This window comes from Photinus pyralis, unplaced genomic scaffold (assembly GCF_008802855.1).
Source record: "Photinus pyralis isolate 1611_PpyrPB1 unplaced genomic scaffold, Ppyr1.3 Ppyr1.4_LG1, whole genome shotgun sequence".
Taxonomy (NCBI): Eukaryota; Metazoa; Arthropoda; class Insecta; order Coleoptera; family Lampyridae; genus Photinus; species Photinus pyralis.
In genome coordinates, this window is record NW_022170249.1 from 5,888,208 (window position 1) to 5,905,810 (window position 17,603).

General features: G+C 34.6%; 1 protein-coding gene across 1 annotated transcript; it reads right to left on the reverse strand.

Moving 5' to 3' along the window:
• Positions 1-6,825: 6,825 nt before the first annotated feature.
• Positions 6,826-14,831, reverse strand: LOC116159105 (homeobox protein GBX-2-like). Its single transcript, XM_031472011.1, has 2 exons — positions 14,481-14,831; positions 6,826-7,579 (listed from the first exon to the last, which is right to left on the reverse strand). The coding sequence occupies exons 1-2, from the start codon at positions 14,716-14,718 to the stop codon at positions 7,101-7,103; spliced, it is 717 nt and encodes a 238-aa protein (XP_031327871.1). The 5' UTR covers positions 14,719-14,831; the 3' UTR covers positions 6,826-7,100.
• Positions 14,832-17,603: the final 2,772 nt, after the last annotated feature.

Consider the following 17,603-nt stretch of genomic DNA (forward strand, 5'->3'; position numbering starts at 1 on the left):
AAAAAGCCCTCAAGCGGCGATATGTGAAACTAACAAAAATTCAAATATCATAATATTTATAGCCGAAGAATAACTCTTTTCAATTAACCCGAGTTTGTTAAAATCGGCTCAATCGTTTCGAAGATACAGGGTGTAACTTTACGGAAACCTTTGAATACCCCCCACCACTTCATTTTTAGAGATACAGGAAAAATTGTCAAATAAAAAAGGTTCAGATTATCGTCAACTTCAAAGGTTAGGTTAATATAGCGGAATTCACAGAAAAATCACTTTTTTAGATTCCAGATTGCAGTTACGCCCCCTAGCGGCCATTGCAGAAACTTAAAAATATTTTCCAGGTTTTTCTCGTGGCCGTTTTAGTAATAAACTTTTTTACCGCAAGCCTCTACGATGGACAGGTTCCCAGATACAGTACCTCGGATTCTTATTTGGCCACCCTGTACATGGGTTTTGCAAATTCCACTTGTGAAAAATGCACTTCAGTCACTAGCCTGAGTACATGTTTTGAGAGTTTCATTAAGAGTGTAAATTTTTGACTATTTTCGTTACCCAACCAAGCATTCATTTGTAAGATGTAATTCTTTTTCTAAACCCATTTTTCGTGGGTGTTAAACGCAGCTTTTTGCACATTACGTGCAGATCTCACCCTCTGGACGGTTTTTAAATGAATGCCAATTATTTTTAGTCCAGTAAAAGAAAGTTGGAAATCGTTCTAGAACCTTGAAAACGTGTAATCTTAGTTTGTACCTCTCCAGAGGTTGAGCATAACTTTGGGTACCCCAAAAACTTCGACTTGCGCTTATAACTCCTAAACAAGGCATTTTAGCGAAAACCCCTCCAAGGGACAAATTAAAGAGGATTAAATTCTGTGTCGATTGACCCCTTCGACTTTAAAACTGGACCCATTTCTCAGGTAGTAATCGACGGCTGATGGATGAGAATTCTTCCCATATTAAACAAAAAAGGAATCACTTCAAACTTTCTGTCGTCTGTGGCATCCAAAGTACTGGTTCTTTCAAAACAATCTTGCAATCAAAAAATAGTTTTTGCAATCAAAAAATAGTTTTTTCAAAACTTAACTTTTCCGCATCCCAGCATTTGTTCAGACCCAGTATTTTCCTTTTATTGTATTTACTTCTCATGCATCGCTCCGCGATGTTCCTAATTGATGTCGTAAGTTTTGACATGGATGTTCAATGCTTTTATATGAAGTGCATACGGTTAAAATTTCACAGAAATTGGTCTACAAATAAGAAATTTACTTTTGCACATGCGCAAAACCAGCGTTTGACATGTTTAATATAATCGATCGATTTGCTTCTATTAACAGCTGATTTTGTAATAATTTCAGTGGAATCGGTCCATAAATAACACGTACAAATTGTGCACAACTCTTGTGCAGATAAAGCGCCATTTTTTTAAACTGAAATAGGTTAGTATATGGTTCGGTTATAAGGTAATAGCATGCTATGGATGTTTACTTTCTTGGTAGACGATTAATGGGGAGGAGGCTCACACATAAACATTTAAAGGCCGCCTAGCATACATTCAAAATCCTCCGACACTTCATTTTGTAGATATTCGCACTGAAAACTTTGACATCACCAATAGATATGGACTATAGTTGGTAGAAATTAATTCCTTTCGTTGAGACCTTTCATTAGAGTACCATGAAGGATAGAAACAGCCCCCCCTCCCCCCCACGCACCACCACCACTCTTTCGATAAGGGGTCAGACAGAAACGCGGCGGTAATTGGTAGAAAACGGTTCTTTTCGTTGAGAAATTAATAAATTAATAGCTTTCATGGTGTTTTTTGGTAGGTCCAAAGTTGCAAAACTTCATATTAAAAATCTCACTTTTTTTAAATGGAACACCCCGTATATTTTTCTGTCATTTTTTAGCTCCTCCAAAAACCTACAACTTTTGATAATAATGTTCTATACCTATCTCTGATATTTTTCAAAATATGACATTTAAGTGATATTTTCTAATCTTAAATAAGTTATATGTAATTTACATAATAGTGAGGTGGCCATGTAAAAAAAGGCAATTTTTATCTATCTCGTCCAAAACGAAAATCATATCGATTAATTTATTTTTCAAACAATTTATTTTAAGTCCAAAAACTGGAGAATAAGTAAAAACATTTGACTACAAAGCAAATTTAATTTAACTCCTAATGTTATCCAGTCAGTGATTAGTTTCATTTTTTTTCATATTCATCTGGTTGTTATGTAAATTAGAACTTAATTCAGATTAAAATATAAAAACTAGGAAAACCAAGATATTTGTTTATGTTTTCTCCAGTGTTTAGACTTAAATGAATTATTCGAAAAATGAATTAATAAATATTATTTTAGCTTTGGACGAGGCAAATAAAAATTGCCTTTTTTTGCATGGCCACCTCGTTATTATGTAAATTACATATAACTTATTTATGATTAGAATATAAAAACCAAGATATTTTGAAAAATATCAGAGATAGGTATAGGACATTATTATCAAAAGTTGAAGGTTTTTAGTGGAGCTAAAAGATGACAGAAAAATATACAGGGTGTTCCATTTAAAAAAAAGTGAGATTTTTAATATGAAGCTTTGCAACTTTGGACCTACCAAAAAAACACCCTGTAAGCTATTTCTTTAATGTTTCACAGTAGATGTATTTATTTGACTTTTATTTAACCCAGGATAAAACCTGGAATCAAAATTGAAGTAATAATTTTGACAATATACCGACGCTTGCAAATGCCAAATTTTTCTTAAAAATCGAATTATCCTTAAAACTACTAGCTTATCGGGTATTAACCATATAATAAAAAAGACGTACAATTACACGTAGAATTCAAAAATGCATTCAAATACAGGGGTTTTATTAAAAAAATTTACCATTTTGGCGCCCTACTTTGTGAGCGCACCCTGTATAATTCCAAATATTTTTAAAATGTCGAGAATATTCAACCATATCATAATACAAAAGCACTCTATCGAAAAATCTTATCTTCAAGGCATTGAGTTACTCCGTCGATTACTACCTAATTGGCCCAGTTTTAAAGTTAAGGATTTTAATTTGTTTCTTGGTAAGACTAAATGCTAGCATGCGTTGTTTATAGGAGTTATTAGCCAAAAACTGAAGAAAATCTGAAAATTTCCAAGTCTTTGGAGACCCAAAAGATATGCTCAACCACTGGAGGAGTACCCCTTGGATTATAAAATAGGTATACGATTCAAAGATGAAATTTCATATTTAAAGAAACGAGAATTAGAAACTATTTTTTCGTGGGCATAATAAAATAATTGTGGTACTACTTTTGTACATTAAAGGCAGATTTCACCCCTCGGACAGTTGCTAAACGAATCCATCTTAAGACCTTCTGCAGAGGCCCCTCTAAATAGCATTATGCGGGTCACTCTGTAATTGGGCGCATGCCTGTTGAGGGCCCAAAACAAGAGAGGGATAATAAAATAAAAAAAATAAAATAAAATTAAATAAAATAAAAACGAATGCAAATTATTTTGTTAGTACTGAAGATGAATCTTAACTTGCGTATTCCTTGCGTAAGTTTTTTTTTAAACAAATGCTTTTTGTTTGTAGTAGAAACGAAAAAAAAAACTATGAAATGTTAATTTTGAGTACAGAGTTTTGAAATGAGAAAATAGGTGTTGATTATTTCACATAACTCAACTAATTGCGTTAAATTTTAACATTGCGACTTTTTTTAATAGGAAGTTTTCGCAACTACGAGAAGACATGTTAGTTTTCGAAAAACGTTGTAAAACATTGATTTCATTGTGCTCGTATTTAGTTATTTTCAAAGACAATTGCTGTTGTGTAAATAAGATCGAAAAAGGTGAACAGGTGAGCAACTGCTGCGCGATAACGAAGCGATAACGCCAATTCCGAACGGTTATTAAGAAACCTGTCATTGGCCAAACTTGTTATCTACTAAACACACCACCTAACATGATTGAGCATTTTGTGGTAGTGGTACTTGGTAACTAACGCGAGAATGTGTCTTTTCGTGCTCAAACTATTGAAACACAGTGGAAAAGGGCCGTTTTCGTTTACGAAAAACCGAGTCGATACCTATTTGCAGAACAGTGGTATTAGTGATCATACGCGCGTTATTGCAAATTCGTGGAAAAATGCAAGTGTACTTCGGTTGCTGGAGGCTGGACAGTGGACCGTGCATCAACGATATCAAAGGTATTTGGAATTGGAATATTTTTCTAATTTAGCGGGTCAATAATTTATATGAATATTATTAGGATGAAATTTAGTAGAAATTTTAGAAAAAATTCTTAGCTTCTGGATGCGAATTTGAATTCCAGAATTAAAAGTAAAAGCGTTGAACTCGTTGTGAATTGACTTTTTTAGCTTGAAGCTAAAGCTGGAGCTAAAAGTATCTATCTATCTATCTATATCGAAAACAAAAAAGAATATCAAGAAGTGTATAGGTATAAATCGAGCGAGCAAACTTTGATTCTCCTGCTCCCTATAAATCATCCTTACAGTTTTCAAATGGTAATTCTTGATGTGTGATGCCTTATTGGAAAGTTATTTAAAAATGCCTTTCAATGGTAACTTATTTTGCGGTGTTATTCCAGAACTAAAAGTGTCAGTACGGGTTCCTTATAGTTTTCTCTCCGCATGTTTCTTACGTGTCCTTATTTTTATAACGTCAATAGCTATAGTTTTGCTTATTGACGGTGTAACAAAGAAAGCTGAAAGTTGCTATCGTTGCTGCACATTCAGAATTAATTGAGTCATAAGCAAATGGGGTTTGTTTTGCTGGTTCAAAATCGGTTTTTATTATTCCACGATTACAATTCAATTTAATTTACAATCTCTTTCCACAAATCAGGGTGTAGCACCTATACCTAAGACCACTCTGATAATAATTCCTTTATCATAAAAGATACCAAAAAAAGTCTTCGTGCAAAATTGTATACAATTACCGCTGCCCTATTTCTAAAATATTTTTGATCATCAGAGGTGTACTGTATTCCAGTGGCGTATCAAACTTGCGTTTTTTTTTAATGGAACTTTATTACTAATTTGGAATGTGCTTGAAAAGTACATGTTATACCCCTAACTTTAACGGTTTCGCTGTTCGTCAAGATGTTTTTTGAGAGAAACTAAATCGCACAGGCGGCATTTTGAACTGTTTTGAACTGAGTCCACAGTCACATAAATTTTTAGCGTAACACAACGAAGTTGAGGTAAAGCTTATGTGCTCGTGTTTCCTTCCGTCCGTCCGTTCCATCGAGATCTCGGCCCCTGGGCCACCTAGAGACTTCGGGTTTTCGCTAATTGATAGCTGTTATGGTCTATATTTGTCCATTTCGATCAGTTTCATTTAACTCCATATTTTGCGCAGCGCAGACTGCGCAATGCCAACATTCTTATTTATGGAGATATTTCTTTGAAATTTTAACAACAGATGCTTCTAGTAAAGGCAAACATTTCGCACATAGTGAAAATTATGTGGACATGCGCAGTGACTGCACAGACTGCTCATAGCCAACTTTCTTATGTGTGGTAAGTTCTTTGAAACTTTATTTTACTTATTTAACCCCTCTCTTTCTCTGGACGTGGACGTACTTCAATATGCAGATTCGACATTTTGTGTGCTTTCGATGACGATGCATCGTTTCAATACTTTGTGTTACGCGGCAATACCCACGAGTGGGTTTTGGAACATTTTTTAGGTATACTTCATAAAAAAAATTGAATGTTTGATAGATCGTCGCCAAATGTCATATTTTTTTAAATTTCAAATGGCACCCCGCTAACAAATTATACCTCTGGGTAGCCAAAGCTACAAATTTTCCACTGATATAAAGAAAACCACTCATTCCATAAGAAAATTTTAGAGAAAAACCAAGGCCAAACGCCAATTTGTAAAAGAAAACGTTATTTTCCGAACCCAAGTGTGCCATGATGAAACAAAAGATGTTCAATTGTCACAATTAACATCAGTAAAGTGTCGGCAGTGTATGATGTTTTTTAATCAACGTTGCCAAAATGTCCCAAACTCAAGCAGGAATTTTTGATATAGTGTTTATTCTTAGAAACCGTTCCCGAAAGTTTGCTGGCGTAATTTGTTTTCCAGACACTGTACTGTTAATTGCGAGAATTGAACATCTTTTGTTTCATCATGGCATACTTGGGTTCGGAAAAAAACGTTTTTTTTTTTACAAATTGGCGTTTCGACTTGGTTTTTCTCTGAAATTTTCTTATGGAATGTCTGGTTTTGTGAAAAACAAAAGTATAATTTGTTTAGGGGGTTGCCATTTGAAATTTTAAAACAATATGACAGTTGGCGAAGGTCAATCAAAATAGTTTTTTGTGCAACCAGTTGGGAAAAGCATTATTTTTCGTAACGAACGAACCGAGTTAGCCGCCCCTCTCCGCAACCTCCCCAATCCACAAAATCCGCCACATTGTTTGGCATATGTCGCGACCCCGCTCAATGGCAACAAAGTGGTGGAGATGCACCCCTGTTAGTTGCTACCAGGGACACATCCCCACGACAGTTGACTAAATTCTGGGAGAGGCGGCTACGCCAGGCATATGCCAAAGTATCAAAATCCTCAGTAAGCAGTTGCACAAAAATCCACTAGATCTCATACCGAGATTGATCACTCCCCCTTAGTCAAAAATGGTGTAATGTGCCCAATTTTCAATGTTGAAACTGCTACCAAGCTTTGGCAACTTGTACCCCACTTACTTCAGGCACTTTTGAAGAAAAAATCAGCTTGTGTACTTACGATTTCAGACACTTGAAGGTATTTACAGTAAGGAATAATAATGTGAACATTCGAGGATTTATTGCTATTTATTGAAATACGACGTTTAACAGCTACGTACTGTTCGTTAATCCTGTCTCTTATAGGTAATAGGTAATAAAATTGCACAACATTCAAAAATAAAATATGTTACACGTGAACTATGTTCGTATAGTCTACAACCACGTCATTTATACGGAAGTAACTCTTATCACTTCATACAGCCACTTTGAGGTTCTTATACTTTATTGCTTCGTTTGCTGACATCTCCGTCGAAATCAGTCAAAATTGTGAACACACAGACCCGCGTCAATGCGGCGCATGCGATTGGTACGAGGCAACATCCAAACCCGCACGAAGAACGGCCTGACTGGCGAACACCCGTCCGGCCAAATCACCAAGAGCCCTTTCCAACTGCTGATGTTGGCTCCTAACCGCGAATCTATTTACATGCACCGGTATCGGAACCACTAATTTACTCTTGTTCGGTTGACCCGTTTTCGACTGATGCGGACCGGCTGCGAGGCCGGCCTTCACCCTTTTCCATTTCGCCCGTCGATTTTGAAACCATATTTTCACCTGCACCTCGCTCAAACGTAACGCCGAGGCGATTTGGCTACGCTCTGTTAAGGATAGGTACTTTTTCGCGTGGAATTCTCTTTCGAGCTCTAGAAGTTGTTCGCTCGTAAACGCTGTCCGTCGGCGGCGGGTTTTCGTTGAGCCGGCACCTCCTTCGCTCGTCGCGTCCGTGGGGTGGCTGTCATCAAGTTCTTCCTCGATGTCGGAATCTGAAAGGAAGGTTACGTGTTAGTCGCCGCAATCAAAATCGTATTTATCTTTGAGTTAGGAGTAGAAGCCGTTCCTCATCGTTTTGTTGTCGTTTTTTTACGGCATTTCTAGAAAACAAAATACGCTATTATATTCGTTATGACTGGCTGGCTGGCTGTCCGACTGAGATCTCAGCAATTACAATAGCTAGAGACTTCAAATTTTCGCTTAAAGGTTTCTGATATAGTATAGATGTGCAGGATCTAGTCTATTTTGAGTTAGATTACTCGTGAGATCGATAAAATGACAAATTTATTTACATATCTGCTTGTGTTCGTGGTTGATATGCAGATATAATAGACAGATTTATTAAGTTAAGCAGAAATATACCGGGTGATGTCTAACGCGACGCAGCATAGGTAATTTCTTTATAGTCAATTACTAGCTCCCCAAAAATACTGCATCTGTTCATACTATTACTTATCATAAGACTGTTCCTCGGCCATATTTCGAGAACCGTTCGTCATATGACTTAGGGATAAAAAAAATTATTGGGTAAATCGGTCAGGAAGAATCGCTGGAAAATATTTTCAAATTCTAAAAATGACCAACAGAGGGCGTAACTGCCATCTTAAATTTTAAAATTGCATTTTCTTTAAATTTCGCATAATAAACTAAACAATTTTTTTTCATATTTTTAAAGAGAACCAGTTTATCTATCATTTTCGTAAACCAAAAACTCACTTATTTCAAAAACAAAGATGGTGTGGGGCGTTCAATTGTTTTTGCAATACCCTGCTTTAACTTCTTAACCGTTTGACCGATTGTAAAAAATTTGGTATGGTTGAAAAGAGCAATCCTTGGGCAACAAGAATCAACAAATATAGTTAATTTAGTGGAATCCTTCTCCGCCAGGGGGCTAGTTTTGACACTATGATCCAAAATCCTAAAAAATCAAATGGAATGATACGACTTTTTCTTTATGAAAAAGTAGCCAAATAACACCCAAAGACGCCAGTGAAAACCGTTTTTCAAAATCTCGTTCCTAACTTCAAATATTGGGAAAATGAGATTAATTAATTAATCAATAAATCTGCGTAAATTGTATCTTATTTGACGTATTTCCGGTATTTGTCGATGGCGCGAAAGAAAAGCACCCTACACTTTTAGGTAGGCCTTGGAAAATTAAACAAATGAAACACGATGCATTTTGAAATAATAACAGCCGTAATTTGGAAATTATTCTGCTGTGTTTACATTCAGAAAGTGCAGTTTTTTTAATTTGTAACCTTTTCTAAAATGCCGATTTCTAAACAAGAAGTATTTCATATGCTGGCGATATATTTTGAGTATTTTCAAAAGGCGACCATCGCTGCCCACATCTTCTATTTGCGTTATCCGAATCGACCACGAACCATCGTCGCCAACATATTAAATTCTTCTTGGTTAGAAATCAGCATTTTAGAAAAGATTACAAATTCAAAAAACTGCACTTTCTGAATGTAAACACAGCAAAATAATTTACAAATTACGGCTGTTATTATTTCAAAATGCATCGTGTTTCATTTGTTTAATTTTCCAAGGCCTACATAAAAGTGTAGGGTCCTTTTCCAAACAATCTTTCGCGCCATCGACAAATACCGGAAATACGTCAAATAAGATACAATTTAAGCAGACATTATAAATCCATCTTCCTAAACATATTACTTGTTTACCCCTGACAGCCTTCAGGACTTCTGTTAAAGCATACCTGATGGATAATAGTTTCTATTCAGTCACTGAATTTTCCAGTCACGTTAAAATTAATTTAATTTCCTAATATATTTGTTTACGTTTGTCTTAGAATGTGTTGTTGTGCGTGTTATTTTATTACCTAATTATTATCTGGACGAGTGTAAGTGCAATTTATGCATGTTGACACAATAAAGTATTATTATTATTATTAAAGAAAAAGTCATAGGTATCATTTCATTTGATTTTTTTAGAATTTTGGATCATGGGATCTAAATTAACTATATTTTTCTTCTTGTTGCCTAAGGAATGCTCTTTTCAACGATACCAAATTTGTTACAATCGGTCAAACGGTTAAGAAGTTAAAGCAGGTTATTGCAAAAACAATTGAACGCCCTCTTTGTTTTTGAAATAACTGAGTTTTTGTTTTTACGAAAATTATAGATAAACTGGTTCTCTTTAAAAATGTGAAAAAAGAATGTTTAGCCCTCTGGTGGTTATTTTTAGAACTTGAAGATATTTTCCAGCGATTCTTCATAACCGATTTACCCAATAATTTTTTTACCCCTAAGTCATACCACGAACGGTTCCCGAAATATGGCCGAGGAACAGTCTTGTTGGGTCACCCGATACACAATTTTATCAAATCATCCAAATTATATACAGGGTGTTTTTTGGGAGCTTTAGTTAAAAGTTTCTGGGAAAGTAAAGTAGGTAGGTTTTTGAAAATTTGTACTTAGGAGTGACTCTGAAGGCCGAATCGATGTAAAATATTTTCAAAATGGCCGCACTTCCGGAAACACCGGAAGTAGATAGTAACTTCGTTATTTTAAATGGCAACCCCTATTTTTTTGGATTCTACGTGAAATTTCACTTCTTTTGATACCCATATGTCGATATCTACCATTTATGGTTTTTAAGTTATTTTGACTTTAAGAAAAAAAATGGCGGATGCAGATGGTACCTTGATAATTGATTACTTGAAAACGGTTGTAGTCATGGCAACCTATTTTTATCAGTGCATAGAGAATGAATAGGGCTTTCTTTTAGTGCACTTAAAAAAAGTTAAGTTGCGTACGACCGCCCCTATGGATATCCAAATTTATGAAACTTCAAAGACTAAAAACTCAGTTTTTTTAAATGGAATGACCATGTTCTTACTATTCCATGAGATAGAGAATCGAAATGGGCATATTTTGACAATACATGTTCCTATAGCTATCTTTAACAGTTTCTGACTTATTCCCATTTTATTGATTTGACACTATTTTTTTCGGATTTTCTTTTTAGTAGTCGGCCATGATTCTATAACAATTGAATTTTAAACAAATCTAGTGACACTAATCCACCACCCACTGTTATAGGTTAACATAAGTTTTTCAAAAATCGAGAAATGACTCGCATTGGTTTCACCTATTTTGGAATTTAATTGTTATTTATGGTGAAATGGGCAGAATCGCGGCGCGTGCTTTCCGTACATTCATTCGAAAACTGGAACGAAATTGTATGCATTTTGGAAATTTTGTACCCCTAATGCACTACAAACCGTTGAAGCACAAGTGATACAAAGCTCTACAAGAGAATATTTAAGAAAATGAATTGAATGGCAAATGCAAGATTTTCAAAATAAATTCAATGCAAAATATAAAAAACTTCGTTGAAACATTTTTGGTATAGAATTGTTGCTAGAACAGATATCGTATTACCTCTCTTAATTTCCAGACTTATACGTTGTTTAAGAAATTCAGTTGAACGACTCTGTTTAGATTTTTCAAAAATTTTCCGTCCTGTATCCTTAATAAATGAGTTATTTATTAATGAATTATTTAAAAGAAACTAGAATCAATGGTATTAAAGAATCCATTCCTTGATTTGTTTAAAATTCGATTGTTATAAAATCATGGCCAACTACTAAAAAGAAAATGCGAAAAAAATGGCATCAATTCCGAGATCAATTCAATGAAATGGGAATAAATCAGAAACTGTTAAAGATAGCTATAGGAACATGTAATATCAAAATATGCCAATTTCGATTCTCTATCTCATGCAATATTAAGAACATGGTCATTCCATTTAAAAAAACTGAGTTTATAGACTTTGAAGTTTCTTAAATTTGGATCTCCATAGGTGCGGTTGTACGCAACTTAACTTTTTTTTAAGTACAGTAAAAGAAAGCCCTATTAATTCTCTATGCACTGATAAAAATGGGTTGCCATGACTACAACCGTTTTCAAGTAATCAATTATCAAGGTACCATCTGCATCTGCCATTTTTTTCTTAAAGTCAAAATAACTTAAAAACCATAAATGGCAGATATCGACATATGGGTATCAAAAGAACTGAAATTTCACGTAGAATCCAAATCCAAATCCAAAAATAGGGGTTGCCATTTAAAATAACGGAATTACTATCTACTTCCGGTGTTTCCGGAAGTGTGGACATTTTGAAAATATTTTACATAGATTCGGCCTTCAGAGTAACTCCTAAGTACAAATTTTCAAAAACCTACCTATTTTACTTTCCCAGAAACTTTTAACTAAAGCTCCCAAAAAAACACCCTGTACACCATCTTTCGTATTTTTCGAAGTGAATGAACCAAACACCCTTTGAAAACGGCTTTTTAGCTTCCTAGCATGTGCTAGGTAGCTATTGCGATAGCCGTTTTTTGAACATTTCAAAATTTCATCAAATGTCGACGTTTTAGACCATTTTAAGCAACTTTTAAAGAATAAAATTTTTTTCCGTCGTCTGTATGTACGTACGTACGTTTGTTGGCAATTTTCTGAGAAAACGGCTCGACGGATTTTGTTGAAATTTTGTATATATGTTTTAGGCATACCGAACAGAAAAATAACGGGCCGGATTTTTGAAAAAAAAATTTTGGAGCGCCGTAACGGCATCGAACTTTTTTTTTCAAATAGCAACCTAAAATTTTTATTCTATTATTTGGAAGACCTTATTTTCCTGTGTACAACCTACAAAAAATTGGGCCGGGTTATATTATCAAAAAACGGAGAAAAAAATTGTCAAAGTCAAAAAATTGTGTTGCATATGTGCAAAACGCAACGATCTTGTTTCTGAAGCAATTTAAACGAAATTTCTATGGTAAGTCCCTTTAATAAAAGCAAACAAAATTCATGCGCAAAAATCGTGTTGCGCATGCGCAGAAATGCAATTTTTTTATTTATGGAACAATTAAAACGAAATTTGGATGGTAGGTCCTCCTAATAAAAGAAAACGAAATGCATGCGCAAAAAAATCGAGTTGCGCATGTGCAACATCCAACTTTCTTATTTATGGAGCAATTTTAACGAAAATTGGATGGTAGGTCCCTCTAATAAAAGCAAACAAAATGCATGCGCAAAAATCGTGTTGCGCATGCGCAGAAATGCAACTTTCTTATTTATGGAACAATTTTAACGAAATTTAGATGGTAGGTCCTTTTAATAAAAGCTAACAAAATGCATGCGCAAAAAATAGTGTTGCGCATGTGCAACATCCAACTTTCTTATTTAAGGAGCAATTTTAACGAAATTTGGATGGTAGGTCCCTCTAATAAAAGCAGTGCGCACATATGTTGGCAATTTTTGGTTTCAGCTAGGAAGCTATTCTGTCAAGAATTTGACACCTGGTTTTTGTAAAAATTGATAAAATACAATTTGGAATTTGTGAAGGGACAAAAAAATTGAGAAGGGTATCTTATCAACGGGATGAAAGTAATGAAATGCATCACAAGCTCCTTGCGAAAATTAACATCCAATTTTTATCTCTAAAAGGGCACGAGATATCAACAATTTTGGCAAAGTGCTGTATACATCTCTCACCTTTTCTCTCTTCTTACATGTTCTTTCAGAGTATGGTAATCTCTACATGAACAAAAAATTGGAAAATTCATTTCAATTTTCCAAATTTATTTCTACCCCTTTCGTTTTCGTTGATTTTCAGTGCCCTTTACGAGAAGAAACATGAAATAGAATTTTACTATTTTATTAGAGTTGTTTGATAAAACTTCAATTTGGTTTCATTTGGTTGGCTTAGTAAAATCAACTCAGTAGTAGCATTGTTTAAATATTAATCAATGGTAGTAGCAAGTCTTGTTTAAATTGTGAAAAGATAAAAAGTTACAACATTTTTGACTTATTACAACTTATTAAATTAGGTATGTAGTTAAAACATACTAGAACCTTACCTACTGCAATGAAATCAATTATTGTATATGTGAATCACGTCTTTGTATTGCTCTTTTCAATATTTTTTCGCACTTTAACAATTTAGAATGTGTAAATGTGCAGAGGAAATTTCCCATTCCCACTTTAGCGGATCAGTACCTACCGATAATCTGCAGATTAATCCGTCAATGTGCACATTAACGAATTTCTAACATTAGCGGTAACATATCCATGAATTTAGGGTTGCCAAGGAGTCTAAAGAATCATTAATCCAATAAGAATATTTGATCCCTCCTTTGCGTTGGAGAGGTGCTATGAAAGGTTTTCATTGAAAACTCCGCGAAATTTCTTTCTTTTTTTTCATTTTATTTCATCACAAATTACTCGATCGAAAACCAAGAAACTTGAAAGCTAATATTGTTTGATTAGAAAATAAGATAATCGAGACGTCGAGAAATTATGGGGCCTGCATTGATCCACTTCCAAAACTATAACATTAAACAAATTGTTTCTCAAACATGTGCACTCTTATTAAATATAAAGACCCGAAATTTACTCGCGTCCGAACGATATACATATTCACCCTCAATTTGCGAGGGGTTGTTTGTCTCCGTATGGGGTATGCAGTACACAAAGATATAATAACAATATATCGTTCGTGGGTAGGTTTTGAATTATAATTTATAGCGTGTTATGCGTACTGTAATTTTCCCATTTCCGCTACTCGTTTATGAGCGTTAAGTGTAGGTATACTCGATCGCTTTAATTTGCATGGAAACGTATAAACAAATTACCGCGAACACTTATTTAAGTAAATGATCCGTGTCAGTTATGAACGATTAACATTTTAGTTGGTATTTCGGGTTTGAAGCTGCGTTGAACACGATCCAAAACTAATATTTAAATGTGGACACCAAAGTATGCGTAAAAACGCAGGTAAAAGATGCAATGTTCCGAAACATTGATAAACAAATAATTAACCCACAGTAATAATTTGGTTAAGAGTTGCGTAAATACTCACTGTCTTTCTGTCCGTGACTCAGATCCAACTCGAGGCTTCCTTCTGAATCCGTATCTCTTGTAATTTGAACATGGGGATGGATGTAAGTTTGCGTTGTAGCCCAGGGTAGTGGGGGTGGTCTTCGTGGTACCGTATCACTAATTAAAGCTTCTATTGAAAAGGGTTTTGGTACCGGTTTTATTAACGAATCGGTACTAGAAACCTGCCTTAACATTGTTCTATTTGCGGACATATCCATGGCACACTTTGTCAATTTAATGTTGTACTAGCACATTATGATATTGTGCGATCCTTTTGCATTTTAGGGCGACGACAAAAATATCTTACGTGCATGTTCATTTTGTGCATTTTCTTCGGTCTGAAACAATAAGAGAATAATATATTAATATAAACATGTATATTTTTGGTTGTCTTTCACTATCATTCTATATACAGGGTGGTGACTTGCGTAACGCATCATAGGGAAAGGGATTTCAATGTAAAATTCATAACATGCGATTATTGGCTCCCCAAATTATTTTAGAGCGAAAATGTATTAAGGTTTTAAGTAGAAAAAAATTTTTTACGCCAATCAACCGTATTAGTTTTCAATTTTTTTCATATAAAGACGGAAAATTGGAAAAATAAAACCCGCTTCTTCAATAATCTGGGATGCCATGGAATTTTCTAAAACAAAATGATATCCAGTTATCCATTAGCAGCAATTCGAAATGGATTTTATGATCAACTTGATTACCGTCTTGCAGTTAATGGTAACTTATTCGCACATTTATTGTAAATTGTTATATTAGGAAACCGTTTTTAGTAATTTGGTCTTTCTTTATGTTGAATTCGCTATTCTAAATATAATACGTTTTGATAGAATTTGATTTGTTTTATAGCAGACATTCCATGGCATGACGGATATTGGCGTAGTTTTTGTATTATAAAATTCCATGGCATCACAGATTATTGGAAAAAATGGGGGTTTTATAATTTTGCGTCTTCATTATGCTAAAAATTGAAAACTAATACGGTCGATTGACGTAAAAAATTTTTTTCTACAAAAAACCTTAATACATTTTCGCTCTAAAATAATTTGGGGAGCCAATAATCGCATGTTATGAATTTTACATTGAAATCCCTATGATGCGTTACGCAAGTCACCACCCTGTATATATAAATCTATAACATTTCTGATACCCACTTCGTTTGCGATTTGTGAGATCATCCGTTTGGGGGATATCATCAGAAGGCGAATAAAAAGGTTTTTATTCAATGGTTGAACCCTTCATTTTTAAATAAAAACAAATTTTATTGTTAACTTTTCCCTAAAAAATTAGTTCTAAATTCACTTTTATGAGAAATACCTATTTATAGCCATGTAACCATGAGTACTTATCCCAAAAAATATTTAATTTACTGCCTGTAAATTTTCAAATGTATAGCAAAAAACAATTAAAAACAATAATTAAGAAATACCTACTACTAGATAATGCCTAATTGTTTAAACCTATTAAATAAAAAAAAACAACAGTGTTCAACGAGGTCCCAAGTCGTGAGATCTCGGTTCTTAAACCCTCGGACGGCAGGACTTTAAATCTACAACCTACAAATATTTTCAACGAAATTGCAATTGCTGCACAGGGTTGATGAATTAAACATGTTGTTAACTTTGTAAGGTTTGATTTATTAAAATTGACCATTAGTTTTAAAACACCCTGTAGAAGGGTGATCAAAATTTCAATCATTCTCATGTAGCATTATAAGTCAGTAGGTATTGCTGATTTTAAAAGACTTTTAAATTCAAGTCAACAATTTTGCAAAATCTTGAGTAACTTAAAACCTTCGATGCTGGGTATAGGGAAATGTGGCATCAAACGACGTATATTTTCATGTAGACTTGCAATAATGCAATAAAATATAAGGTGTTTCTTTTTAAAATAAGAAAGTTGCTATCCACATCTTGTAAAACCGGTAGTTAAACGATCATAATATTTTCTTTCGATAGATCATAAAAAACTGTGTTGGTATCAAATTTTCAGATTTAAATTATCTATTAATAGGAGTCTGAATACTTTTAGGTACCGATTTGCGTGAAACAGCCTGTACATTATTGCATATTTCGATTCCTTGGTCAATTTTAGTTGGACTTTATGTATTACATAATATACCTATACCTATACAAAGACACCTCGTTAACGGACGCCAGAAGCATTGCGGACGCCTTTGCATCCTTCTTCGAGTCAGCCTACACTATGGAGAGGAACGATGACCCGGAAGATGACGTGGAATCGGACCTGGTGCTATCCAAATTGCACTTGACTCAGTTACATGAATCCGAGATACTGGAAGCAATTGAAAAATTGAAACCGAGGTCGGCTATAGGCGAAGATGGAATCCCACCCTACATCGTGAAAGGATGTGCATCTTTACTGGTAACCCCCTTACAACATCTATTTAATTTAGCTTTGCAAACATGTACATTCCCTGAAGCTTGGAAATGCACCAGAATAACACCAATTCACAAAAGTGGAAGCCGAAAATTAGTTGAGAATTATCGCTCAATTGCAATTATACCAGCAATAGCGAAAATTTTCGAAAGAGTGATCTATACTAGACTTTATTCCCATCTCAGCAGTATAATTGCAGATCAACAGCACGGTTTCACGCGGAACAGATCAACGATTACAAATTTAATGCAGTTTACGCAATTCTCAGCAGGAGCCTTGGATGAGAGAGCCCAGGTGGACTGTGTTTATACAGATTTTGCGAAGGCATTTGATACAGTATCCCATCAAGTCTTGCTCCGTAAACTTGTTTTAAATTGCGTAAGTAATCCGACCGTCAAATTCTTGAAATCATATTTATCTCTCCGTAAAACAAGAGGGAAATTCAATGGTGTGAATTCAGCCGAATTTTATCCCTCATCAGGCGTTCCCCAGGGAACACTTCTTGGTCCTTTTCTGTTTCTCTTATACATAAATGATTTACCGCGAGTGATAAAAAAACTCGAAAGCACTACTATTTGCGGACGACCTAAAACTTTTTAATAAAGTCCAATCCCCAAGTGACTGTTTAAATATTCAAGAGGACATTAACTCAGTAATTAAGTGGTGTATCAAAAATAAACTAAAACTAAAT

Excerpts from the sequence above, each read along its gene's own strand:
- LOC116159105 (XM_031472011.1), bottom strand. The coding sequence starts at position 14,718 with ATGGATATGTCCGCAAATAGAACAATGTTAAGGCAGGTTTCTAGTACC. Across the intron at positions 7,580-14,480 it reads GAGTCACGGACAGAAAGACA|ATTCCGACATCGAGGAAGAA; the intron begins GTGAGTATTTAC and ends CCTTCCTTTCAG.